Source organism: Sorex araneus, chromosome 5, assembly GCF_027595985.1.
Source record: "Sorex araneus isolate mSorAra2 chromosome 5, mSorAra2.pri, whole genome shotgun sequence".
Classification (NCBI taxonomy): Eukaryota; Metazoa; Chordata; class Mammalia; order Eulipotyphla; family Soricidae; genus Sorex; species Sorex araneus.
The window spans coordinates 111,880,835-111,898,557 of record NC_073306.1 but is presented as its reverse complement, the minus strand read 5'-3'; the positions used below and the strand labels follow the sequence as shown (position 1 = coordinate 111,898,557).

Genomic DNA, 17,723 nt, shown 5'->3' with positions numbered 1-17,723 from the left:
TTAACACTACTTAGCTATATATGTACTTTGGTTTCCCCAAATACAGACTATCAAACCCAATGACATTGCCACAGTGAGGAAACTTTCGAAACCTCCTCATCTCATTATGAGAATCATGGACTGTGTTCTTTTACTATTTCAAAAGAAAATTGATCCTGTTACAATGGATCCAGAGAAACCTTGTGTCAAGCCATCCTGGACAGAGTCACTGAAAGTAAGTGAAATATATATTTGCGAATCCAGGAAAGTATATCAACTGTACCAAGCTCAGTACATTCAATAAGGACCAGAAGATAATTAGTCCTTGTGTATGGAAGAATTTTTCTTAAGCTGCCTCTCCCAAAATATGAGTAGGGAAAAAATTTTCAAACTGGATGCCTTCGTTAAGTATATAGATTATATATTATATTAGAGTACATATTATATTAGAGTACATATAATATATAACATATTCTGTAAAGAACCACTAGCAAGCATCACCATAATTTTGATGTGAATTCACCCCATTCTAAAATAATAATTGATACTATATTATAATAATATGTTATTAGTCATAATTATTAATTGGTTTTTTTCTTTACCTTGGTTACTGCAATAGCTTCACTTTAGGATCAGTTGTTAATTCTTAAAAAAAAAAACAAGTTGGAATTACATGCTAATTGAACAAGAAAGCATCTCCTTTCTTTCAGAACTTATGGGCTGTAATACTGTTTTTCAGCTGATGAGCGCAACAGGATTCCTGTGGAGCCTTCAGCAGTTCCCCAAGGATACTATAAATGAAGAGACAGTTGAGTTCTTACAGCCATATTTTAATATGGAAGATTATACTTTTGAAAATGCAAAAAAGGTCTGTGGAAATGTAGCAGGTTTGCTCTCCTGGACGCTTGCTATGGCAACATTTTATGGGATCAATAAAGAAGTGTTGCCCCTGAAGGTAAAAAGTTCCTTTCTCTTAGTAAATCAATGTTTCATTTAATCAGGCATTAATTTTCCTGCTATTAAAATAACAGCAACAAAAACATAAAAAATAAAATAAAATAACAGAAACAACTTCTGTAATCAAAGAGCCAGGAGTAGCCCCCAAGCACCACTGGGTGTGGCCCCAACCGCCCTCTCAGGATACAATGATCCCATCCACAAACTAGAGAATATTTGTTAGCAAACCTTTTCCTTTTTTATTGTCACTGCATCTCATATTAAAATTCTTATATGTTTGTTGGCATCACAGACAAGAAACAATTTGTTAACCACTAGAAAATTAATTTTTCTAGATATAAATTAATTTTACTAGAAAATAAGATAATTTATTTACTGGGAATGATAATCAAGCTGTCACAAGGAAAGATTTTCATTTCTTTAAACTTCGGGACACTGATATTTGATTTACTATAATATAAAAAGGTTATAAAATTAGGACTAACATCTAGAATATTTTTAAATTTCAAATACATAGAATATTTGATTCAAGAAACAATTTTTAATTTCTCAAGAATTTTTAATTAATACAAAAATTAAAGGACTTCTTACAAAAGAAGAAAAATCAAAATGTCACAGATGATCCAAATCTAAATACTATAAAATAATAAGAAAGCAGAGAATATATTGAGGAATTAATTTCTGGTGTCTGAGAATGTGATAAGTGTCTAAACAGTCCATCATCTATGATAGAACCAAAACACATTTTTCAAGGATGAAGTTCCCACTGGTGGGTTTGAGTTTGGAACATTAAGTACTTCCAAATCTGTTATTGAATGCCTTGTAAGTCATGGTGCCTAAATTTGAAAAAGAAGTAAAGAAGTGAATAACAAAATTAGAATCTTAAAAGCAAAAATATAAAATTAAATGAATGAGAACCTGAAATACCTGGTAAATCCATAAAGGTAAATGGTAACATCTTATTTAACATCTTATTATTAAAATTAAAATGTTACATATTGATTATGCAGAACACATAATACATTATATCTGAAAAAATCCTAGAAAGTGAAGCAAATCAAGCCCCCTAAAAGGATGCAATTCAAGTATTGAATTCATACATGTGCATGTATCATCAGCATTCTCATTGGTACTGGTCCAAATTGTCCTTAATGTTCTTGTTTATCTTAAAGAAAAGACATTCTCAGTAGTGCAAAGGATTCATAAAATATAACATACACTGCCCCCCAGACACACACCATCTGCACTACCTTATCCATGCCCCAATATGAAACAAAAGAGTTAAATGGGGTTGCTCTGTGAAGTGGAAAATGATGAATAGTAAGGCAGTGGGATTACAATTATTCATAATAAACCTTATAGTGATTACTGCTTCCTTATACTCTGTGCACGGGTAAATTTGAGAAACATAGAACACAAATTAAAAGCAACAAAGTTGAACATGAGGAAGTGATGAGAAAACATAGCCAATATACCCAAACAAATAAAATACCAAGGGAAAATGCTAATATAATTGTAAAATTCAAGAAAAGAAAACACTTATATGAGAGGGCATCTTTTGTTCTTATTAAATAAAAGTTATGATCCACAGTTAGAATTGATTTTCATCATACCTTTGGGTAGGTGGGATCACTTTCAAGCAGTGCTTAGGATGCCTAAGGGTCAGTCTACGACTTGAGGGTCTGACTTAGGGCTGCTTGGACCCTGCAGTGCCAGGGTCCACCAGGGCAGAAACTGACAGTGCTCAGGAGAACCTCCAGGGCTTATCCTGATACTCACGGGTCCAAGGATCCAGATTGAACTAAATCCCAGTGTCATTATCTAGCTCTACAGTCATATTTTATACAATAAATGTGATAGTAACAAGCGAAATCAAGCAACATCCATTAACATTTTAAGTGGAGAATAACAGCAATAATATAATATTGCAATGAAAGAGTTTAATAGAGTTCTTTATGTTTTTAAAAGGCTGATTGAATGAAATTTTCCTGGGAAAAAGATTTAATTACAAAACCCCACTGGGGAAAAGAACATGCTAAAAAGTAAAAGTGAGAGTTTTCAAGGAACTTCTACCTCAGAAAGCTCAAGAACTAGCTTGCTAATGAATTCTTTTATTTTAAAACTTAATCTTTTGTTTTAAAATTTATTTTTACAAAAGTTACATTGGTTCATAAGGGTGTAAATTTTTATGCTCTTTGGAGGTTCTGTATTGCCATACCACATCCATGACTACAGTGCACCCTTTCAGCCAAGCCCCTCAATTCTGTGGTCTTAAAAGTAAGGATTTGTTTTCATCAACTATTGTCTGTTCCCTTTCTTTATTTCTTATATCACGATCACGATATCCCGTTAATCACCGATTTCTCGGGCAGGCTCAGTAACATCTCATTTCGTCCTTTCCCTGAGATCTTAGAAGTCCATATCGACTAGGCCCTCCTAACGATGTTGCACTGGGGGCTCTTCAGGGTCAGGGGAATGAGATCCAGCTTGTTACTGGATTTTGCATATGAATATGGGAAGCTTGCAAGGCTGTCCCATGTGGGCAGGAAACTCTCAGAAAATTGTCAGTTTCTCCTAGAGGAAGAAGTAGGCTAAAGATATCGCGAGGCCGCTTTCGGCCACGCGCTTCTGAGAGCTTGCTTTTAAGTCTCTCTCTGGATGTTGGCTGTTGATGAGATTACACACACCTGGGTTCCTCTGCCGGTACCTTCGTGCATGAGGCCTGTCCGAACCTGTGGAGGGTCTCTTGCCCGCACGCCTGGCCGTCTTCCCCGGGGCCCCTCGGAGGGGATGGGCTCCAGCTTCCCTCCTCACCCTGAGCAGAGCTCCTGGCGGCTGAAGACCACCGGAACCTAGCTACAGCCATGCTGGAGGCCCCTCTCCACATGTTCGGACAGGCCTCATTTCTTATATATGAATGAGATATTCTGGTATTTGATTTTCTCCTTCTGACTTACTTTTCTTAACATGGGGCCCTCAAGTTCCATCCAGGCTGTAACTGGAAGCAAGATTTCATCTTTCCTTATATCTGAGTCGCATTCCTTCATGATTGTGTGTGTATACAGTCTTCTCTATGCACTCTACATCATTGGGTATTTGGGTAGATTTCACACATTGGCTATTATTACTAATAGCACTAAAATGATGGTTTTGTTCTTTGAACAAAAATTTAGTTTTAGTTTTTTTTCCACTTAGGAGTTAAATTGCTGGATTATGTTCAAAAATTAAAAATTTTAAAATTAAAATGCTCAAAAAATAAAAATATAACCAAAATTATTAGATTTACAAGAAATAGACAGTTACCATCCTATAGAACTTAGAAAAAGAGGAAAACTTATCATTACAGTCATATTACTTAAAAAAATAAAAATAAAACCACCTTTACTGGGGCTGGTGAGACAGTATAGCACATAGGGTGCTTGCCTTGCATGTGGCAAATCCAAGTAAATCCCAATTATCCCATATGGTATTCTGAGACCCTCCATGAGTTATCCCGAAGTGCAGAGCCAGGAGTAAGCCCCAAGCATTTCTGAATATGGCCCAAAAATAATTGAGAGGGAAAAATCTTAGTAAGACTTTAGTGTAATGGCTATGTTGTGGTAACACTTATTTCAAGTTCTAAAATTGTACTCCTTAAAATATTTTCTGTACAAATTTAACATAAATTTTTACCAAATGAAAAATTCAAAATGTTTCTATACTCTATAGCATTTATCATAAGATTAGTTATAATAATTAAAATTATAGAGGCAAATAAAAATGGCAAAAAATAGGGGAAAGTTTAAGTGAATTATGAAACATCCAAATTGTAGGATATTATATAGCAATATAATGTTAATGTTAATGAAAATGTGTTTAAAGACATAGAAAAATAGTTATGCTACATTTAAACTTCTTTATTCATGCTCACAAACTACTGTGGGTAAAATTATGGGTATTTTTGTATTCCTTAAGATATTACTAAATATTGCTACATTTCCCATGTTTTCTATATTATGTATTAATCATTAAGAGACAAGCAAGAAGTTAAATTAAGTATCTCCAAGATCATCTGCTTCCCCTGCTGAACTCCCTAGTTCCTCCAGGGCAAAAATTGCATAGTTCATGCTATAATTGATGAACTTAAATTATGAATGTGTTTCAGAGACAATACAATCCACAATTATCTCCTCTGCTCCCTCTTGAAGGCTAACCTGGCCAAGCAGGAGGGTCGTCTAGCAGTGGCTAATGCTGAACTGGGGAAGGCACAGGCACTACTCGATGAAAAACAAGCTGAGCTGGATAAAGTTCAAGCAAAATTTGATGGAGCCATGAATGAGAAAATGGTGAGATAACAGACAAAGAATTCCTGTAGTGACATACTGAAAAGTTACCCAAGTTGGCAGAGTATTATAAATTAGGCAAATGTTTAGGATGAAAAAATTATTTAATTGAATGTTAATTCAAATAATGTTGAATTATTTCACTGTCTGTTTGGGATTCTGAATACTCCAAACTCATGTGTGCTTTTAAGAATCTTGTTCTGAGGCTGAAAGGGTAACACAGGAGGCATGGTGCTTGCTTTGCAGGCATCAAAACGGTATAAAGGTCTCAACCACATACTTTGCTTTGAACCATCCCCACCACTGCACCTGGTCCCCAAGCACTTCTAGGAGAAGTGAAGTGCAGAGCCAGCAGTAAACCCCAAGCACCACCACCTGTGGCCCAAACCAAACCTTTCACTTTTAAAAACTAAAACCTGTTCTGTAGAAAGAAAGATGACATTATACCCAGAGAATACTGACTTTGAAGTTAGGAAGCAGGTTTAGTGATTAGTGCTGCACCTGGGGGCAACTGATGCAGTTTCATGTAAGTGGGGACTCTTGATGTGGCCTCATGGGTTAGGACACAAGCAGAGCTGACCTGATAAAGGTTCAAAAACATTTGGCTGGTGTGAACAGAGGAAGAAAAAATCATGGTGTTTATGATTTCTGTGACCTAAGAGTTCTCAATGAGATGATGTTGAATGAGGTGTGATTCATGGCCACACCCCATTCTATGATCTTCCAGACATGCCTTGCGCATAGACAATGTGAAACATCACCAATTTTCAGGAAGCAACGAGCTTTGACCTTCCATCTTAATGTACTGTGAACTTGTTTCTTTTAATATTTTATAACGCTTGTGTTGAACAACAGCTCACAAGTTTTCCAAACTCAAAATTATGACAAAATTCATGTCTAAAATAGTATATATGGCGGATTTTATTCTATTTTGAAATCGTTTCATAGAAAAAGAAAAAATTTTTTAAAATTAATGTATGTGATATGACTGTTCTGAAAAATGGCTTCTCTTGAAATGTCATCAAGTGAAAATAACCAGATTATAAGTGACTTACCAGAACTTGGTGTGTACAGTTTCACTCACATTGTATTTTTAGATTATGTCTAGTGAGCACATTAAAAATTCTTCATGTGTTTTATGTAAATATACATATATATTTATTTTGGGTAACACCCAGTAGTTTCAGGGCTCAACTCTGGAGGTGCTCAGGGGACCATAAGCAGTTTCAGGGATTTAACCGGTCAGCTGCATGCAAGGCAAGCAAACATGTCACACCTATACTATGTATACAGATCTTATATATGAGTAATATGAAGTTGTTTGATTCAATATTTTTTAAAGTTTACTGAAGGCTGGAGAGATGGATTAATGGGCTGGAGTACACTTGTTGCATGCAGGATGCCTGGTTCCAATCCTGCCACCACAATGTTCCCTCCAGGATGAACACCTCCACAATGAACTCCAGGAGTGACTCCCCAGCTAAGAGTGATCCATAAGCAGCCCCAAATCAAACTGAACAAAACTTGGTTGAGACTCTCTGCCTTTGTGTGTGTAGGATTTGCTCAGCGATGCTGATAATTGCCGGAAGAAGATGCAGGCAGCTTCCACACTCATTGACGGACTGAGTGGGGAGAAGGTGCGGTGGACAGCGCAAAGCAAAGAGTTCAAGGCTCAGATCAATAGGTAAAATGTTGAATCTCTAGTATCATTGTTTTTCTTAGCCATCACCATACATTGTATTTTTGGTGACAGAAGAGAACATAAAATTTGTACCCTTGAAGATGTTCTTCTTGTCCTTCCTCATCCTCAACATCTGAGAAAGTGCTCGCAGAGCCTGGTTGTGCAAGCTCAGTGAGCAGAGCTGGAAAAGTGTCTGGGAAGCATTTCTATCTCTATTTCGATTCAGCCATCTGGGTTTTCCTTGTTACTGTGCTTCTGATCAAGTTCAGATTTGTCAGAACAATCCAGAGGCTCACTCATGTGTGATAGGCTTCACCTCGGTGATTTTGAAAGTGGTGATCAATAGTTTGTCCACAATGCAAGAGCATCTGCCAATGTGTCCTCAGAAAACGTATTAAGAGGGCGTAAGAAGAAATTGAGAATAAAATAGAAAAGAAGGAAAAAGGAGGGAGTAGAGAAGGTTTTATTTCTGAGGCAATGAAGAAACGGGACCATGGCTTGAGATATTTTCTCCTCTATGAGTCAAGCCTCTGGACCTGCAGCCTTCAGTCATTTTGCTGCTCCCTTACCTACCCAACACGGGGCCACTTCCTACCCCATCTAGGGTTTGGAGGTCACTTTTTGCTTCATCTCCCCATGTCTGGTGGCCCAATGTTACACACGGTACAAAGCAGGATTTCACCCAGTGGGCAAACCAGCCTCTACTTTGGCATTGCAAACTCCTAGGAGGAAGAGTTTGAAAATATTAGGTAAACTCCTTTTTGTTCTTTCTGTTAGAGAACTACCTTGTATATTTTCTTAACAGACTTGTCGGTGATATTCTGCTGTGCACAGGATTCCTTTCCTACCTTGGTCCTTTCAATCAGATATTTAGAAACTATCTGCTCAAAGATCAGTGGGAGCTGGAACTGAGAGCCCGGAAAATTCCTTTTACTGAAAACCTGAATCTTATTTCAATGTTGGTGGATCCTCCTACAGTAAGTTACTTTTATGATATTTTAATTTCATCCTATTTTCTCTCTTACCTCAAAATAAGGTATACCCAAGTTTTATTTCCCCCATTTAATTGAAAAGATTATTGTTAAAATACAAACGAGCTACAAAAAGGAGGTTCTATGTGGTATAAAAGGGTCTTCACATTTTAAGGGATCCTGCTTTCATACTATACAATTGCAATGTGATGAACTCAAGGCTTAATTGTGAATCATAACTTTCTAATACTGCATTCTTCTTACAACTTTCATTATTGCACAACTTGTATTAAGCCAAATTCTCTTTCTTATATTTTAGGCAAAGGTAGGCATTGTCAGGCCAAAAGTACTGGAATTATCCTTCTAGTAATTGTTGTTTCCAATACCACCAAGTAATAGTGCCTCCTACTATACTAACCTCTTCACTGCAAATTTGATGCCACTGTCAATATGATTTGCAGAACTGAGGTATTCAGTGCATTCTGGGACATATGCTATAAGTCTGTATGTGGTGCCAGGGTGCCAGGGATTGAACCTGGGTCAGCAACACACAAGTCATGTGCCTTGCCACCTTACTGTATCACCAGCCTATGAATTTTATTTTTTTTAATTTTTTTTATTAGTTTATTTTTAATTAGAGAGTCATCGTGAGGGTACAGTTACTGATCCATACATCTTTGTGCTCATGTTTCCCCCATACAAAGTTCGATAACCCATCCCTTCACCAGTGCCCATTCTCCACCACCAGTAAACCCAACATCCCTCCCCCACTCCCCAGTCCCGTCTCCCCCCACCCCACCCTGCCACTATGGCAGGGAATTCCCCTTTGTTCTCTCTCTCTGAGTAGGTGTTGTGGCTTGCAATAAAGGTGTTGAGTGGCCATTGTGTTCAGTCTCTAGTCTGTATTCGGCCTGCATCACCCTTCCCCCACATGACCTCCAACCACATCAAAATAACTTTTTAAGGTTGTGACAGTGCTGGCTCTCTGAGGTTACACAGGTGCTGGCTCTCTGAGGTTATTCAGGTGCTGGCTCTCTGAGGTTACTCAGGTGCTGGCTCTCTGAGGTTACTCAGGTGCTGGCTCTCTGAGGTTACTCAGGTGCTGGCTCTCTGAGGTTACACAGGTGCTGGCTCTCTGAGGTTACTCAGGTGCTGGCTCTCGGAGGTTGCACAGGTGCTGGCTCTCTGAGGTTACACAGGGCTGGCTCTCTGAGGTTACACAGGGCTGGCTCTCTGAGGTTACTCAGGTGCTGGCTCTCTGAGGTTACACAGGGCTGGCTCTCTGAGGTTGCACAGGTGCTGGCTCTCGGAGGTTGCACAGGTGCTGGCTCTCGGAGGTTACACAGGGCTGGCTCTCTGAGGTTACGCAGGGCTGTCTCTCTGAGGTTACACAGGGCTGGCTCTCTGAGGTTACTCAGGTGCTGGCTCTCTGAGGTTACACAGGGCTGGCTCTCTGAGGTTACGCAGGGCTGGCTCTCTGAGGTTACACAGGGCTGGCTCTCTGAGGTTACACAGGGCTGGCTCTCTGAGGTTACTCAAGTGCTGGCTCTCTGAGGTTACTCAGGTGCTGGCTCTCGGAGGTTACACAGGGCTGGCTCTCGGAGGTTACACAGGGCTGGCTCTCTGAGGTTACTCAGGTGCTGGCTCTCTGAGGTTACACAGGTGCTGGCTCTCTGAGGTTACACAGGTGCTGGCTCTCTGAGGTTACTCAGGTGCTGGCTCTCGGAGGTTGCACAGGTGCTGGCTCTCTGAGGTTACACAGGTGCTGGCTCTCTGAGGTTACTCAGGTGCTGGCTCTCTGAGGTTACACAGGGCTGGCTCTCTGAGGTTACACAGGGCTGGCTCTCTGAGGTTGCACAGGTGCTGGCTCTCGGAGGTTGCACAGGTGCTGGCTCTCGGAGGTTACACAGGGCTGGCTCTCTGAGGTTACGCAGGGCTGTCTCTCTGAGGTTACACAGGGCTGGCTCTCTGAGGTTACTCAGGTGCTGGCTCTCTGAGGTTACACAGGGCTGGCTCTCTGAGGTTACGCAGGGCTGTCTCTCTGAGGTTACACAGGGCTGTCTCTCTGAGGTTACACAGGGCTGGCTCTCTGAGGTTACACAGGTGCTGGCTCTCTGAGGTTACACAGGGCTGGCTCTCTGAGGTTACACAGGGCTGGCTCTCTGAGGTTACTCAGGTGCTGGCTCTCTGAGGTTACACAGGGCTGGCTCTCTGAGGTTACACAGGGCTGGCTCTCTGAGGTTACTCAGGTGCTGGCTCTCTGAGGTTACACAGGTGCTGGCTCTCGGAGGTTACTCAGGGCTGGCTCTCTGAGGTTACACAGGTGCTGGCTCTCTGAGGTTACTCAGGGCTGGCTCTCTGAGGTTACACAGGGCTGGCTCTCTGAGAGAAAAGGTCGCACGGCCGCGCTGGCGGCCGCGCGGCTCGGATCTGTCCCAGTCCCGAATCCTGGAGCCGTGTTAGTTGCTGCTCAGTGGCGCCGGGGTTCCATCCGGAGAAGGTGTGCAGGCGGCACCTCCTCCCTCCGGCCCCCCGGCGTTGCTGGCCCCGATTCGGGTCCGGAGCATTGTCCGGGCCGTGTTGATCACCAGAATGCCTGCCGCTTCTCTGTGGATTGTGGCATCAAGATGAATTTTATTTTTTTAAGTTAATACAATTTGACTCCCATTAACAACTGTGGGTATCAAGTAGGGAGGATGTTCAAATTTTATATTCTTTTATATGATGGACACTTAAATTATTAATGAAATCATTCTTATTCTCCTGTTCATATTCATCTCTTTTTATTTAGATTGGTGAATGGGGGCTGCAGGGATTACCAGGAGATGACCTCTCAATTCAGAATGGCATCATTGTGACAAAGGCCACCAGATATCCACTCCTCATTGATCCACAAACTCAAGGCAAAACCTGGATTAAATCCAAGGAAAAAGAAAATGACTTGCAGGTATATAATGTTCGGCACTTCAGACCATGAAACCTTGAAACCATGAAAATTTTCCCAAACTCCCATAGAATTTGTCAGTTATAAACTAATCACGTCAATGATAACAGCTTGCTAATTCATACCCTCAAATTTTGAAATAGCAATTTGGGTCCATTTGTGATAAGAAAAAACTCTAACAAAATGGGAGTTGAAGGAATTTTCCTTAATATAGTCAAATCCATGTACCACAAGCCAACAGCAAACATTATCCTCAACAGGGAAAAACTAACAGCCTTTTCATAGGATCAGGCACAAGACAGGTTGCCCATTCAGCCATTTCCATTCCATGTAGTACTGAAGGTACTTGTCATAACAATTATCTTTGGCAATATAAAGATATCAAAGGCATCCAGATAGGAAAGGAAGAAGTCAAGTTCTCACTACTTGAAGATGACATGATGCTATACCTACAGAATACTAAAGACTCCACGAAGAAGCTCCTAGAAACAATAGATTTGTGTAGTAAAGTGGCAGGTTACAAAGACAATAACCAGATCCACAGATTTTCTACATACAAATAATGACAAGAGAAGAGAGAGATGTTAGAAAAAACAACACCATTCACAATAATGCCTCAGAAAATCAAGTACCTCGGAATTAGTTTAACTAAAAAGGTAAATAACTTATACAAAGAAACTACAAAACATTACTTCAAGAAATAAAAGAAGACACGAATAAATGGAAATACAAGCCCTGCTCATGTATTGGGAGAATTAACATTGCCAAAATGTCAATACTCCCCAAAGCATTATACAGATTCAGTGCAGTCCCTATAAGAATACCCATGACATTTTTCAAAGAAATAGATCAAACCCTCCTGAAATTCATATGGAACAGCAAAACCCCACGAATGGATATGGCTTTTAATGTGACTTTGGTTTTGGATTTACAGGAAAGTAGTAGAAATAGAGCCTTTGTTCCTCATTTTTAAGCCATTTGCCTAGATTGGAAACTTGGTACCCAGAGCCAAATGTTATAGCATTAGAACTGGAGTTATTTTAAGATAGAGGTATAAAAGGGCAGGACACCAACATTCCTGAGTCACTTGGGGATCTTGTTACCTTCAATATTTCAGTTCATCTACCAATTTGGACTTTTCATCATTTTTCAAGAACTGTTCCCAGAGCTCTCAGCATCTGGCTTTATATATAGTTTTGCTTGTACTATTTCTATTAACCAGAAAGAATATCTGTCTCCACCCTCCTGCCCACTGCAATTGAAGATCAGATAAACACTCTTTAATATCCACATCTAATGCTACTTTTTGTTGATTTGGTTGGTTGGTTTGGGGATACACCCGAATATACTCAGGGTTTACTCCTGGCTCTGTGCTCAAGGACCACTCCTGGCAGTCTTGAGGGACCATATGGGGTGCGAGGGATAGAACCTAGCAAAGCAAGCACCCTACTGGGTGTATAATCTTTCCAGCCTCCTCAAATGGAACTTTCTACAAGACACATCTGTTCCCAGCTTCCTACCGCCTTTCAGAGACTCTCACAGTATTTTCTTTGGATTTCTGTCTGTCTCGAATTAATGTTTTGTATACATTTGTTTTATGTAGCCTCTTCTGTAGCCAAAGCTTCTTGATGGTCAAGCTAAAGGTTTTATGCCACATTTATGCATAGTTCTTGATCTAGAATAGGAATTCTGATATTTATACAATGAAACTAATTCATTAAAATATGTCATTATTTCAGAGGGGAAAGCAATAGAAAAACTTTACAGTCACCTTGATAAATGCAAAAAATTTAACACCCATCCATGATTAAATATTCAGCAAGCTAAAAAGCAATCTTAATTAACAGATAAGCATATTTACCAAAAACCTGCAATAAACCCCATATGTAATGGTAAAATGTTGAAAGATCTCCTAAGATTAGAGCTTTGCGAGCAAACAAACACTGCCTAGGGCTGAAGAGCACCCCCAGGACACATAAATTCTCTAGGCCAGAACACAGGGCAGCAGTCTGTTTGCTTAGAAAACTAGAGCAACCCAGAAAGGGCTGGGGTACATATGGAAGGGGAGAGTGCTGGGAAACGGTGTTACTGCTGAGGGCTGGCTTGCCAAAGTCTCACAGAGTACTCGAGCTCCTGAATTTAGATTTCGGATCATGCATCTCCACTCTGATCTTTCCCCTGGCTTCCATGAAAGTTGATTACCATATTCATTTTACTCTCAATTTTTTAACTATAGAATTTTGTTTTGGAAAGACCCCTCCCAAGATCCAAAGATGCATTCATGTCCACCTCTCAAAAGACAATTTTCCAAGGAGTCCAATGATCTCACTTATCCAAGGAGCCCAGAGGGGCACTGACAAAGCAAGACACTTTGCCGGAAAGGGCTCTGGTGCAGAGAGTAGCAGGGCCAGAGAGTCCAACAAGAAGTCTTTTACCTTATAGTCTGCAATCTGGGATTATTAGGGGGATCAGCTTTTCCAGTTGTCCAGCGCCAGTTTGCTTGACTATACCCATATTTGGTCTGGTCTAAGTGTCCTTTCTGGTGGCATGCTCATCCCTCGTCTGGATGGATGCTGCCAACGAGTGTTCTGGGGGACTCGGTAGGACCTGCTATGGGCAGGTCTGCCGCCTCCTCTGAGCCCTGCTGGGTCCTTTCCCTTGGTCATTGTGAGTAGTTCCAGCTGCAGTTTCCAGTTCTCTTTCACAGCATAATATGAGGAAAATTGTGTCAGTTAGCATCACATGATGTTTGTCTCGCCTTCATTTCTGAATTAAATTCACAGATTGTAAAAGATTGCCAATGTGTAATAAGATATTAGTTATGCCATGACCTTCTGTCAGCACAGGGTGTCATTCCATTCAGAAAATTGATAGCAACACAATAGTAGTTGGAGAATTCAGTATTGCTCTGTCACTCTTGTTAGATGAACCAGATAAATGGATACTATATATAAGCAATATATATATATATATATGTGTGTGTGTGTGTGTGTGTGTGTGTGTGTGTGTGTGGCTTTTCATTCCCCAAAAGCTGAATATACATTCTTCTCTAATGCACATGGGACCAAGACGAATTAAACTGTATCAAGAATTTTTTCAGACCATTAATGCACTGAAAATAGAAGTTAATCACACACAGAAATGAGAATCAAATGAAACAGCTGTAAATTAAGTATCTCACTACTGAACAACCAGTGGGTCAGAGCAGAAATCAAAGAGGAACTCAAAATAATCCTGGAAACAAATGAGAACGAGAATGTGGGCTATTAGAACTTGTGGGATACAGAAAAAGCAGTGTTAAGAAAAAAATTTTAGTTCTACAAGTATCCATCAGGAATAAAAGGTCACAATTAACTTTATTTCACAATTTAAGATCTTGGAAAATGAACAACAAAAGGAGTCCAAACCAGGCAGGAGGAAGGAAATAATAAAACTTTGAATCCCCAAAAACACAAACCAAAAGACTAATGAAACCAAGAGCTGGTTCTTTGAAAAAAATTAACAAGATCAATAAACTACTAACAGTGCAAGAGGGAGAATTTTTATGACACAAAATGAGAAAATAGAAGAAATAGATAAATTATTTGACTTCTATAGCCTCCCCATGCTGAATCAAGATTATTTAGAATATGTGAACAGACCTATCACTATCAAAGAAATTGAAATATTAATAAAAGTCTTCCCCCAAACAAAAGCCCAGGCCCACATGGATTCACCAGGGAGTTCTTTTAAAACCTTTAAAGTGGACTTAGCGCGAATTATTTTCACGCTTTTCAAGGAAATTAAAGAAAAATACTCCCAGTTTTTTTTTCTTTTTGGGTCACACCCGGCAATGCACAGGGGTCACTCCTGGCTCATGCACTCAGGAATTACTCCTGGCGGTGCTTGGGGGGACCATATGGGATGCTGGGATTCGAACCCGGGTCGGCCGCGTGCAAGGCAAACGCCCTACCCGCTGTGCTATCACTCCAGCCCCACTCCCAGTTTTTATGAAGAAAAAGAAGCAGGCTGATACCACAAATAGACACGACCAAAAGAGAGAGAACTACATCTATTGATATGATCATATGGTTTTTATCTTTACTTTTGTTGATATGATGGATTATGTTGATTGATTTCCAACTGTTAAACCATCCTTGCATCCCCGGGATGAATCCCACTTTATCATGGTGTATGATCTTTTTGATGAGTTGTTGGATTCTATTTGCTAGTATTTTGTTGAGGATCTTTGTATTGGTGTTCATCAGGGATACTGGTCTATAGTTTTCTTTGTTAGTGGTGACTTTGTTTGCTTTTGGTATAAGGGAGATATGTGCCTCATAGAAACTGTTTGGGAGGGTTCCTGTCTTTTCAATTTCCTGGAAAAGCTTGAGGAGAACTGACAACAAGTCGTTTTTAAATGTTTAGAAGAATTCTCTAGTGAATCCGTCTGGACCTGGGCTTTTGATTTTGGGGAGACTTTTGATTACAAGCTCCAACATCCATTCATGATGAAAACTCTCACCAAATTGGGTTTTAGTGGAACTTTCCTCAAGATAGTCAAAGCCATCTACCATGAACCTATGGCAAGCATTATCATCAATGGGGAAAAACTAAGAGCCTTTCCTCTAAGATCAGGGATAAGAAAAGGATGCCCACTCTCACCACTTCTCTTCAATATAGTACTGAAAGTACTAGCAATAGCCATTAGGAAAGAAAAAGAAGTCATACTCTCACTATCTGCAGACGATTTGATACTATATCCAGAGAAGCCTAAAGCCTCTACTAAGAAACTCTTAGAAACAATTGATATGTACGGTAAAGTCGCAGGCTATAAAATCAATACCCAAAAAACCATGGCCTTCCTATATGCAAACAATGAGACAGAAGAAAGGGACATGAAAAAAGCAATCCCATTCACAATCGTGCCCCAGAAAATCAAATACCTCGGAATCAGCTTAACTAAAGAAGTAAAGGACCTCTACAAAGAAAACTATAAAACACTACTCCATGAAATAAAAGAGGACATGAGGAAATGGAAACATATCCCCTGCTCATGGATAGGGAAAATCAACATTGTCAAAATGGCAGTACTCCCCAAAGCACTATACAGATTTAATGTGATCCCTATAAGGATACCCATGACATTCTTCAAAGAAATGGATCAAGCAATCTTGAAATTCATATGGAACAATAAATGCCCATGGATAGCTAAAACAATTCTGGGGAAAAAGATGATGGGAGGTATCACCCTCCCCAACCTTAAACTTTACTACAAAGCGGTAACAATTAAAACAGCATGGTACTGGAACAAAAGCAGAGCCGCAGACCAATGGAACAGGGTGGAATTTCCCTACACACAACCCCAAATGTATGATCATCTAATCTTTGATAAGGGGGCAAGAAATGTGAAGTGGAGCAAGGAAAGCCTCTTCAACAAATGGTGCTGGCATAACTGGAAAACCACATGCAAAATAATGGGCTTAGACCTCGACCTGACACCAAGCACAAAAATCAAATCAAAATGGATTAAATACCTCAACATCAGACCACAATCCATAAGGTACATCGAAGACAAGGTCGGCAAAACCCTTCACGATATTGAAGCTAAAGGTATCTTCAAAGATGACATGGAACTAAGCAATCTAGTAAAAACAGAGATAAACAAATGGGATTATATTAAACTAAGAAGCTTCTGCACCACAAAAGACACAGTCACCAGAATACAAAGGCAATCTACAGAATGGGAAAGGATATTCACCCAATACCCATCTAATAAAGGGCTGATATCAAGGGTATATAAAGCACTGGTTGAACTCTACAAGAAGAAAACATCCAACCCCATCAGAAAATGGGCCGAAGAAATGAACAGAAACTTTTCCAAGGAAGAGATATGAATGGCTAAAAGGTACATGAAAAAATGCTCTGCATCACTAATCATCAGGGAGATGCAGATCAAAACAACCATGAGATACCACCTCACACCACAGAGAATGGGACACATCCCAAAGAACAAAAGCAACTGCTGTTGGAGGGGATGTGGGGAGAAAGGGACCCTCCTACACTGCTGGTGGGAATGCCGACTGGTCCAGCCCCTTTGGAAAACAATATGGACACTACTCAAAAACTTAGAAATTGAGCTTCCATTTGATCCAGCAATATCACTTCTTGGAATATACCCTGGAGAAACAAAAAAAGTATAGTCGAAATGACATCTGCACTTATATGTTCATTGTGGCACTGTTTACAATAGCCAGAACCTAGAAAAATTCCCAAGAACAGATGACTGGTTAAAGAAACTTTGGTACATCTATACAATGGAATACTATGCAGCTGTTAGAAAAGATAAAGTCATGAACTTTGCATATAAGTGGATCAACATGGAAAGTATCATGCTAAGTGAAATGAGTCAGAAAGAGAGGGACAGACATAGAAAGATTGCACTCATCTGTGGAATATAAAATAACAGAGTAAGAGACCAACACCCAAGAATAGTAGTATATAATACCAGGAGGTTGACTCCATAGCTTGGAAGTTGGCCTCACACACTGGGGGAAAGTCATACCAAATGAAGAAGGGAACACCAAGTAAAATGTGATTGGAGATCCCGCATGGTAAGTGAAATGCGCGCTGAAAGTGGACTAGTGACCAAACATAATGGCCACTCAATATCCCTATTGCAGACTACAACTCCCAAAAGAAGAGAGAGAGAACAAATTGGAATGCCCTGCCACAGAGGCAGGGTGGGGTGGGAGGGATGGGATTGGGAGGTGGGAGGGATACTGGGTTCATTGGTGGTAGAGAATGGACACTGGTGGAGGGATGGGCTCCCGAACACTGCATGAGGGAAAAACAAGCATGAAATGTTTGAATCTGTAACTGTACCCTCA

General features: G+C 40.1%; 1 protein-coding gene across 1 annotated transcript in view; it reads left to right on the top strand.

Moving 5' to 3' along the window:
* DNAH8 (dynein axonemal heavy chain 8) overlaps positions 1-17,723 on the top strand; it is a 414,847-nt gene that overhangs the window by 284,251 nt on the left and 112,873 nt on the right. Inside the window, exons 69-74 of the mRNA XM_004619333.1 lie at positions 47-214; positions 719-934; positions 5,124-5,261; positions 6,815-6,942; positions 7,745-7,916; positions 10,702-10,857. Coding sequence (XP_004619390.1) covers positions 47-214; positions 719-934; positions 5,124-5,261; positions 6,815-6,942; positions 7,745-7,916; positions 10,702-10,857 — 978 coding nt within the window. The remainder of the gene's footprint in view (positions 1-46; positions 215-718; positions 935-5,123; positions 5,262-6,814; positions 6,943-7,744; positions 7,917-10,701; positions 10,858-17,723) is intronic.